Here is a 10,364-nt window from a genome sequence, read left to right as displayed (position 1 = left end):
TGAATCCAGATTAAGCTGGAGTCTCCCAGGCTCATCTGGCATGTCTTCCCTGAAGTCTGCCAAAACCCACACCCTTGCATTTCCAGGGACTCCCCTTAGCCAGCTGGGCAGAAAACCCAGCATGGTTCAAACAAGCTGACAGACAAGCGGGAGAGGACTCACGGGCAGACGGCCTCCCTCAGGTCTCGGGTGGAGCTCTGGGACCACAGCAGCAGCGGGCCATCCCAGCGCCTTGGGCTCAGCAGCGCCCTCATTCTCAGGCCGGCGGCTCTGCCCTGAGGGGAGCAGGAAGGTCACCAACTGCCGCAGGCGGACCTCAAGCCCCTCCCACTGCTGGAGCCTGACCTCCCCCGGCCCCACCCCTTCCCCTACCCCAGCAGGACGAGAGCTCGTCTTCCCCTGGCTTCCAACATGAGGCCCGGCCCTGGGCCCCGATTGGGCACTGCCCCAGTCCGGAGCCAATCACAGTGGCCAGGGAGGTGGAACGCACCGATTGGCCAGGGCCAGGTCATGTGACCATACTCCCCAGGAAACTCAAATATTACCAAGATTCCCTAACAAACCAATGAACAAAATTATCCAGTAAAGGCAAACCGTACATTTTAATGAGGCCAATGTCACAGAAAAAAAAAAAATCCTTCACAATGAACTGCTCAAGGAAGCTACTAAATAAGCTTTCAGAAAAGTGAAGTCGTTTTTTTTTTTTTTTTTTTTAATAGGGTGACGGAGAGCTATACCTTTCCCATCTATGTGAATTTAGGTTTAAACTAGATTTCCCTCGGCTATTATATAAGACAAAAAACCCCACATCACCCCCTTTCACTCCCCCCACCCCCAAAAAGTGTTTTAGTCTATTGAATTTTTGTGTCCTCAGTTGTGTCTGATTCACGGCAACTCACGAACTCCACACAGCCAGGCTCTTCCGTCCATGGAATTCAGGGCAATTTTTTCTGTCACAGCAAATGCCCACCCTGGGTGATCCAAAGGCAAGGGCTCAGAGGCTCCTGAGAGACTAACTCCTTTCAGCTGAGCACAGAGCTGGCTCCTCACTGGGATGCCTGTGGCCTGGGGCTCCCAGAGGGGAGAGCAGCACTCGCCCCACCGTGTGGTCACTGCTGGAAGTGCAGGCAGCTCCTCACTCCCCCTTGACAGTGTCCCTGAGGGCAGAACAGTGTGAATCTACTCAAGGTGGAAACGCAAACTCCGATGCAACCAAACTTCCCACAAGGTCTCCAAAACCACTCAGGAACAGGGAATTGGAAACTGCAGGGCATGACATGAATGGAGATGGAGACTTGACACCTTACACCGAGTTCACTTCCAGTTATCCCTAGACAAAGTTTCCATGAAAACTTGTCACAAATCTAGAAGAGCAATGAGCAGAAACCGGACATGTGCTTTGAGTCTTCACACACAAAACGAAAAGGCAGCTCACAAAACAACCCAGAGAATACAGTGGACTTTGCAAAATCAAAGATATCTACTGTGGGAAAGACCTCATTACAAAAGCAAAAGACAGGTCATACATCGCGAGACGAATGAGTGGAAACACAAAGCTTCTCAAGGATGTGTCTCCAAACAGACAAAGAACACCAACACGACAAGCCTGTGAAAACTAGGGAAAGGTCTGAAGGGACAGCAGACTGAGGAAGACACACACAGAGTATCCCGGATGATGTCCAGCACTGAGGGCCTGGAGAAACAACAGTCTAGTTGCACTCCCTCAGGCCTGTGTGACCCTGGATGAGGCCTCTGTTTCCCGGTGGCTCTGAGAGATGGACAGGGAGGAAGGGGAAGAGAAATCACTTGCATTTCTAATACTCACAGCAAAGTCTTCCAATGAGAAGGGAATTATCACCCCCACTGACAATGCCATTCACTGAAGTGATACCCACGAGTCCATCTAACCCAGAAGGGAAGGAAGGACCTGTCCTGACAAAACGGCGAGAGATGGAAGAAGGAAGATCAAGCCCACACCAACCACTGGAAAGAGAAGCTGTGCTCAGGGCTTGAAAGAATTCCTATTGGGAAAATGATGTCACAGCCCCACAAGGCAATCCACAGCTTCGATGCTATTCCTCCCAAAATGCCAATGCATTTTCGCACCGAACAAAGAATTGCAAAAGGGGTACGGAAACAGAAAAGAGCCTAAATTGTCAATACAATCCGACGAAAAAGCCCCGATACGGACATCCAAGGTTGTGTGAAAGGAAATTAGACGACCAAACTAGGATCCTCAGGAGAGTATCGGAGAAGGCGATGGCGACCCACTCCAGTACTCTTGCCTGGAAAATGCCATGGACGGAGGAGCCTGGTAGGCTGCAGGCCATGGGGTCGCACAGAGTCAGGCACGACTGAAGTGACTTAGCCGCAGCGGCAGCAGCAGGACAGTATGCTATTGGGAATACAACAACACACACAGATCCAGATCGATGGAATAAAGTTGAGGGTCCAGAAACAAACCCCGGCATCCATGGTCAACTCATCTCTGACACAGAAGGGGAGAATATCCAAATGGGAACAAGAAAGCCTCTTCAATAAATGTCCATGGGAAAACCAGACAGCTACATCTGAAGAACGCTATTGGTTTTGATCTCACACCACCTCAATATCGGGGAAAAACCTCACCCTAAAGACTGATATCATGAGATAGCTAGAAAGAAGCGTAGGTCAAAGGCTCCTTAACATCAGAGTCTCCTTGCCATTTGCTGGGCGGAGGTAGAAATGGGTCTCTTCAAGTAAGGGAAAGAGGAAAACGAAGTACGCCAACGGGTTTCCATCCAATGGAACCTCTTCACAACAGAGAAGCTAAGCATTCAGAAATGCAAAAGATAGGAAACGGAACATGAGAGACTCCTTGCAAGTGGTGTATCTGAGAAGGGGTTCATATGGAAAGAGACGAAGAATGCACAGCACTCAGATTCCAAGAAACACCACCACCACCCTTGACCCTTCCCCCATGACCAACTCCGACCTAAAGCCTTTCTCTCCCTCTAACCTATCCCTAAAACATAACCCTCATCTAATCATATACATGTGCATTCCTAGCATCCATCCATCCACACACGAGAGAGAAAGAGGAAGACACAGACTGAATCGAGAAGGGAAAAGAGAGGGACAGAGCCAGAGAGAGACACGGAACCAGAGAGAGGAAAGGAATCGACGGTCCAGACTTTTCATCAATCTGTCTCGAAGGTAGAAGCAACGACAGCGCCCATCCACCCCAGAAGGGGGAAAAGGACGGAAGGTTTGGAGAGGAAAAGACAAGAACGCAGGGAGCCCTTAGAAGCTCAGCCACCCGCAGAAGCCGAGCTGGGACACTTGAACAGAATCTCAATGGAAACAGAGGACCAGAAAGTTGGCTACTCTTTTCTATAAGAGAGGGAGACCTTCGAGTCTTCCTTTCGGTCCTCCAACTTGGATGCGGGGTCTCAAAACAGTCAGGAGGGGGAGTGCCTTTTCCTGGGTACCACGGCGCATCCAGGCCTCGTTCTGCCCCATTCTGTGCTGTGTCAGCCCTGGATGGAGTCTTTCTTTCTGAAGTCTCAGCGCACAAGCTCCACGTGATATCGGCCCCAGGTGGAAAGGCATGGAGCTGCTCGTAGGCCGACAGAACTAGGAAGCAGATGGGAGAATGACCCCCACTCTGCAGATGGAGAGACTGGGGAAACCCTGAGGGGCATACGCTTGTCCAGGGCCACACCACTTATGAGAAGAAGGAGCCTGGTCTGAGAGCAGCGGGGTCCTCGGAGCTCAGGCCCTGGCTGCACCCAGGCCTCCCCAGGGCTGTGGGCTGGGCAGTGTGGCTGTCACTGTGCCTGCACATGGCCTAAGGGGGGTGGTCGAGCAGTCAGAAACCCAGAGATTCCCTTGGGAAGCTTTGGGGAAGGGACCTCAGCACGAACCCCAGGAAATGATGTCACCTGCCGGCAACAGAACCCAACAGAACCCGCAACCCGGGTATCCAGGCCTCCAGAGCGGAGAGGAGCCCCCAGCCAGATCACTTGCTGCCAGGATGTTCTGCTGTTTGCCCCTGCCCAGAGGCCGGGGCCTCAGGAGAGCTCACAGGCAGTGTGCGTGGGCACCCTGTCAACGTTGGCTCAGGGCACCCCCGAGAGGCCTCTGGCCCTTTGCCCGGAGAAACAGAAAGGTAACACGGGGAGCCCCAGGCCGGGCCAGGCCACCTCTCCCATGCCACCCGGAAACACCGGGTCCTTTGCCTGTGTGTGTGGATGCGGGTTTCTCGGGGTGTGTCTCCCTCAAGGAAGCCCAGGCGGATGTGGGGTCAGAAGCCGACGGGCAAGTTGTGTCCACACCCCAGGGGAGAGCAGGCTGGCTGGGATGGGGAGAGTGCGGGCAGCGCCGGCCGCCCAGGCTGGCCTCACACCCTCAGGTGGGTCTCTTTCCTCCCGGGTGGGGATCTGAGCAGACACACGTCTCTGACCCTTCTGGGAAGAGAAGTTCGAGCAGGCAGAAGCAGCGGCTCCACTGGCCAGGCCCAGCTCGGAAAAGTCCCAGCACGGCTGGCTGACGGTCACTGTCGTTGCAGAGCTTCCCACGTGATGAGGCCGAGGACGGGGACACCCCGTCCACCTCCCGGAGGGAGGGGTCGGAGCACCACCCCCCCGCCCCTGAGGCCCAGTGCAGGCTCCAGGTGAGCGTGCCCACGGAGGCATCAGCCCCACCGGGGGCGAAGCGGAGGCGGGGAAGGCCTGCTGCCGAGACACCGCCCAGGATACACCCGGCGGCCCAGTCTGAGGCTGCCACGGAGCTCAGCACACCCGGCTCCGACCCGGAGTCCCGAGAACCCCGGCCTCTGAGGCAGCAGGAGGACCTGGAGCCCAGCACGCCAGAGCACAGAGGTGAGGACGCTGGGGCTGGTGCACGGGAGTGTGTGGGGAGGGGGTGCTGAGCTACACAGGGACGAGTCCCCGAAAGATGCTGCTGGGCCTACAGCAAGCGCTGGCCTCACACCCCCACCCCCATCTTGCACACTTCAGTCCCAAAAGACATCCGACCCTGGGTATTCTTTGGGAATCTCTTGGAAGCTTTCTGTCCCGGGATACGCACATGCCAAGGCTGGCCTGTGGGCAAACTTTGCTTCTCCCCCAGCTCTAGCACTGGCCTCCAACTGGAACCAGGCTCCACTTCCCAGACCTGTCCCTACAGAGGTGGTGGCTCCAGGTGCAGGACCCAGGGATCCACCGAGGGCAGATGGAGAACCGAGACTTGCCCTCGCAGAGACACCAGGCCAGCTGGGTTCTGGCCAGCACACCGGGCAGATCGGATCTCCGTGCCTGCAGGACCCCCAGCCCCAGGCACTGATGTCCCACCCCCTCAGCCAGAACCTCCACCTCCACGTGCACCTGTACCTGCTCGGGCTTTGGCAGGAGAACCCGAGGCAGAGGAGGAGTCACCGCCTCGGCAGGGAGAGCCTGCCCTGGCTCCCGCGCAACACCCAGACGCCGACGATGACTCACCCGCCCCTGCAGGAAGAACGAGCCCCCGCTCTGGACAGAGACCCAGAGCCCTTGCCGGAAACACCACGTCCAGGGGAGCGGTCGGCTCTGCCGCCTCCATCCCTGTCGGCTCACCGTGGACGCCGTCAACTCGGTCTGCCCCCAGGGGACATGGAGTTCCTTTCCCCTGAACTGCTTTGCATTTGGTTTGTTTCCACCTTACTGGTGATGTTTTACTTTTTGTATGGTTTCGTGTATTTTTGTTGGTTAAGTTGGGATTAGTAAACTTTTTCATCATTGTTGCAATTTGGGAACACTGTTGTGTGACTCTGGTGATACTGTGTTACCATCACCACTTTGTGGTTTCAGACCCGTTTGATCTTTATGCCCCACCCCCCAACAAAGCCTGGATTCAAGGCAAGCACGCCCTGTTCATCCCTCCCCCCCGATCCTGAACACAATTTCAACTTTTCTTTCTGCATTCCTTCCTATATTCTTGGTGTCCCCAATCAATGACTCTCAGTGAAATGACTGAAGGAGTTTCTTTCGGACTCTCCACCTACTGTAAGACTCCATTGGAGAGTTCTCATTTTTATGTCATTTGAACTAGCCTTTGATAGCTGACAGGACGGTGTACGTCCTTTCAAGATATCATGTGCCAAACGAAGCCCTTTTGGCAAATGCCATCATTATCTCCAGGCAGGCATTGCTGTTTGAAGGGTGACATCTCAGCCAGAAGGCAGAGGCTGAGCTCCTCTTGTTGCACCAGCTCCCAAAAGAAGCCAAGAAAGGGAGCTGGAACAACAAACCACCCCAACGCCCAGGAAAGCGTTCTTCACGACAGAAGGCTAGAAAATGACCCAACAACCTTGTGGCCCAGAACCCCTCTAGAAAAATCACTGTTCCATAAAAAAGAGAAACACGTGGGAAGTTCCAAGGAGAGGCAATGCCCATGGCCAGTGTACTTTAGAGACGGCCTGACCGCTCCGGGGAAGACACGCACCGACGGAACCCCTTGGGAAACAGCAGTGAGAGTCCTCACCGTCGTAAGGGTTTCCTCTGGGGACAACCTGCCCTGGGCACCACATGGGGGAGCAGACCGGCTTCTCTTCCTCTGCCCCCACACCATTCACTCATGAAGGCAGCTCAGGTGTTCTCATGCCCTGCCTGCCTGCCTGCCTGCCTGCCTGGCTCATCCGTGAGCTGTGACCACCTCCAGGGCAGGACTCCACCTTCTCCTCTCTGTGTACCGTGAATCTGCACACAGTGGGCTTTCAGAACCTTAGGAGACTTGAGCCATTCCCACTCGAGCCAGAACCCTCCCCAGGAAGGAAAACGGCTGTGGAGTCATTTTGGCCCCTGCACTGCTTCCGAAAGCCTGGCGGCTCCTACAGCCTCTACGGTGTGAAGAGGGAGGTCCCTTTTGACAGAGCTTTCCGGCTGTCAGATCTAAGCTGTTGTTTCACTGTCAGCTGTGTCTCTTCCGTTGCAGCCAGGTGGGCCACGCTGCTCCAAAGGGGCTCACAAGCTGAGTGGCAAGGGAGGTATTGAGAGGACAGGGATGGCTACAACGTGCTGCAAACTGAGTGAGGGTCCCCACAATCCTCAGCAAAGGTCTGTGGTGTGCAAGTGGGGAGTAGAGGGCCCCCAAGTTCCAAAGGAAGGGAGGTACTCGGGAGCTAAAGCCCTTGGCTGCTGTGGTAGCAGCTGCAGATGGCAGCTCGTCCACAGTGCACTTCGAATGAGGTCATATGAGCGGGACTCTGGAAATGGCTCCGAAATCAAGAGAAAGGGGTCAGGGTATGTGGGAATCCGGCGGGGGTGGGGGGTGGATGAAGGAAGGTGTCCTTCCTCTCTCCAGTGCAATTTGGTTTGGTGAGTCTCAAAGCTACCAGATGGCACTTCCCAAGTCAGGCCCCCGCAGGAATCAGGGTGGGCTGCGTGCCTCGGCCCCTGCCACAGGGACAAGCCACACCAGTGGCCTCCCTGAGCTCCAATGGCCGGATCTGGGGGTTCTGTCTGGGTGCACACCTCCTTGCTGTGGCCAAGTTCCCCCCTTCTCTGAGCACCAGCTTCATCCTCTCGAATGAGGACATCGATTGCTACCTTGGCACGTTACTCTCTTCATCCTGTGAAGACTCATTAGGCTTATCCTACAATTACTAGCTGGCCCGAAGAGATATCTCCTGAATCCAGATTAAGCTGGAGTCTCCCAGGCTCATCTGGCATGTCTTCCCTGAAGTCTGCCAAAACCCACACCCTTGCATTTCCAGGGACTCCCCTTAGCCAGCTGGGCAGAAAACCCAGCATGGTTCAAACAAGCTGACAGACAAGCGGGAGAGGACTCACGGGCAGACGGCCTCCCTCAGGTCTCGGGTGGAGCTCTGGGACCACAGCAGCAGCGGGCCATCCCAGCGCCTTGGGCTCAGCAGCGCCCTCATTCTCAGGCCGGCGGCTCTGCCCTGAGGGGAGCAGGAAGGTCACCAACTGCCGCAGGCGGACCTCAAGCCCCTCCCACTGCTGGAGCCTGACCTCCCCCGGCCCCACCCCTTCCCCTACCCCAGCAGGACGAGAGCTCGTCTTCCCCTGGCTTCCAACGTGAGGCCCGGCCCTGGGCCCCGATTGGGCACTGCCCCAGTCCGGAGCCAATCACAGTGGCCAGGGAGGTGGAACGCACCGATTGGCCAGGGCCAGGTCATGTGACCATACTCCCCAGGAAACTCAAATATTACCAAGATTCCCTAACAAACCAATGAACAAAATTATCCAGTAAAGGCAAACCGTACATTTTAATGAGGCCAATGTCACAGAAAAAAAAAAAAATCCTTCACAATGAACTGCTCAAGGAAGCTACTAAATAAGCTTTCAGAAAAGTGAAGTCGTTTTTTTTTTTTTTTTTTTTTTAATAGGGTGACGGAGAGCTATACCTTTCCCATCTATGTGAATTTAGGTTTAAACTAGATTTCCCTCGGCTATTATATAAGACAAAAAACCCCACATCACCCCCTTTCACTCCCCCCACCCCCAAAAAGTGTTTTAGTCTATTGAATTTTTGTGTCCTCAGTTGTGTCTGATTCACGGCAACTCACGAACTCCACACAGCCAGGCTCTTCCGTCCATGGAATTCAGGGCAATTTTTTCTGTCACAGCAAATGCCCACCCTGGGTGATCCAAAGGCAAGGGCTCAGAGGCTCCTGAGAGACTAACTCCTTTCAGCTGAGCACAGAGCTGGCTCCTCACTGGGATGCCTGTGGCCTGGGGCTCCCAGAGGGGAGAGCAGCACTCGCCCCACCGTGTGGTCACTGCTGGAAGTGCAGGCAGCTCCTCACTCCCCCTTGACAGTGTCCCTGAGGGCAGAACAGTGTGAATCTACTCAAGGTGGAAACGCAAACTCCGATGCAACCAAACTTCCCACAAGGTCTCCAAAACCACTCAGGAACAGGGAATTGGAAACTGCAGGGCATGACATGAATGGAGATGGAGACTTGACACCTTACACCGAGTTCACTTCCAGTTATCCCTAGACAAAGTTTCCATGAAAACTTGTCACAAATCTAGAAGAGCAATGAGCAGAAACCGGACATGTGCTTTGAGTCTTCACACACAAAACGAAAAGGCAGCTCACAAAACAACCCAGAGAATACAGTGGACTTTGCAAAATCAAAGATATCTACTGTGGGAAAGACCTCATTACAAAAGCAAAAGACAGGTCATACATCGCGAGACGAATGAGTGGAAACACAAAGCTTCTCAAGGATGTGTCTCCAAACAGACAAAGAACACCAACACGACAAGCCTGTGAAAACTAGGGAAAGGTCTGAAGGGACAGCAGACTGAGGAAGACACACACAGAGTATCCCGGATGATGTCCAGCACTGAGGGCCTGGAGAAACAACAGTCTAGTTGCACTCCCTCAGGCCTGTGTGACCCTGGATGAGGCCTCTGTTTCCCGGTGGCTCTGAGAGATGGACAGGGAGGAAGGGGAAGAGAAATCACTTGCATTTCTAATACTCACAGCAAAGTCTTCCAATGAGAAGGGAATTATCACCCCCACTGACAATGCCATTCACTGAAGTGATACCCACGAGTCCATCTAACCCAGAAGGGAAGGAAGGACCTGTCCTGACAAAACGGCGAGAGATGGAAGAAGGAAGATCAAGCCCACACCAACCACTGGAAAGAGAAGCTGTGCTCAGGGCTTGAAAGAATTCCTATTGGGAAAATGATGTCACAGCCCCACAAGGCAATCCACAGCTTCGATGCTATTCCTCCCAAAAGGCCAATGCATTTTCGCACCGAACAAAGAATTGCAAAAGGGGTACGGAAACAGAAAAGAGCCTAAATTGTCAATACAATCCGACGAAAAAGCCCCGATACGGACATCCAAGGTTGTGTGAAAGGAAATTAGACGACCAAACTAGGATCCTCAGGAGAGTATCGGAGAAGGCGATGGCGACCCACTCCAGTACTCTTGCCTGGAAAATGCCATGGACGGAGGAGCCTGGTAGGCTGCAGGCCATGGGGTCGCACAGAGTCAGGCACGACTGAAGTGACTTAGCCGCAGCGGCAGCAGCAGGACAGTATGCTATTGGGAATACAACAACACACACAGATCCAGATCGATGGAATAAAGTTGAGGGTCCAGAAACAAACCCCGGCATCCATGGTCAACTCATCTCTGACACAGAAGGGGAGAATATCCAAATGGGAACAAGAAAGCCTCTTCAATAAATGTCCATGGGAAAACCAGACAGCTACATCTGAAGAACGCTATTGGTTTTGATCTCACACCACCTCAATATCGGGGAAAAACCTCACCCTAAAGACTGATATCATGAGATAGCTAGAAAGAAGCGTAGGTCAAAGGCTCCTTAACATCAGAGTCTCCTTGCCATTTGCTGGGCG

General features: G+C 54.0%; 1 protein-coding gene across 1 annotated transcript; it reads left to right on the top strand.

The window, feature by feature from the left end:
• Positions 1-699: 699 nt before the first annotated feature.
• LOC145529879 (uncharacterized) lies at positions 700-5,765 on the top strand. The gene is made up of 3 exons (XM_081550642.1): positions 700-4,150; positions 4,550-4,862; positions 5,113-5,765. The coding sequence occupies exons 1-3, from the start codon at positions 3,914-3,916 to the stop codon at positions 5,739-5,741; spliced, it is 1,179 nt and encodes a 392-aa protein (XP_081406768.1). The 5' UTR covers positions 700-3,913; the 3' UTR covers positions 5,742-5,765.
• Positions 5,766-10,364: the final 4,599 nt, after the last annotated feature.

The sequence above is a fragment of the Giraffa tippelskirchi genome, chromosome 12 (genome assembly GCF_054371585.1).
Source record: "Giraffa tippelskirchi isolate mGirTip1 chromosome 12, T2T-mGirTip1v1.2.pri, whole genome shotgun sequence".
In the NCBI taxonomy this organism is placed as follows: Eukaryota; Metazoa; Chordata; class Mammalia; order Artiodactyla; family Giraffidae; genus Giraffa; species Giraffa tippelskirchi.
This window is presented reverse-complemented; position numbering and strand designations above follow the sequence as displayed.

Excerpts from the sequence above, each read along its gene's own strand:
- LOC145529879 (XM_081550642.1), top strand. The coding sequence starts at position 3,914 with ATGATGTCACCTGCCGGCAACAGAACCCAACAGAACCCGCAACCCGGG. Across the intron at positions 4,151-4,549 it reads TTGCCCGGAGAAACAGAAAG|AGCTTCCCACGTGATGAGGC; the intron begins GTAACACGGGGA and ends CTGTCGTTGCAG. Across the intron at positions 4,863-5,112 it reads CAGCACGCCAGAGCACAGAG|CTCTAGCACTGGCCTCCAAC; the intron begins GTGAGGACGCTG and ends CTTCTCCCCCAG.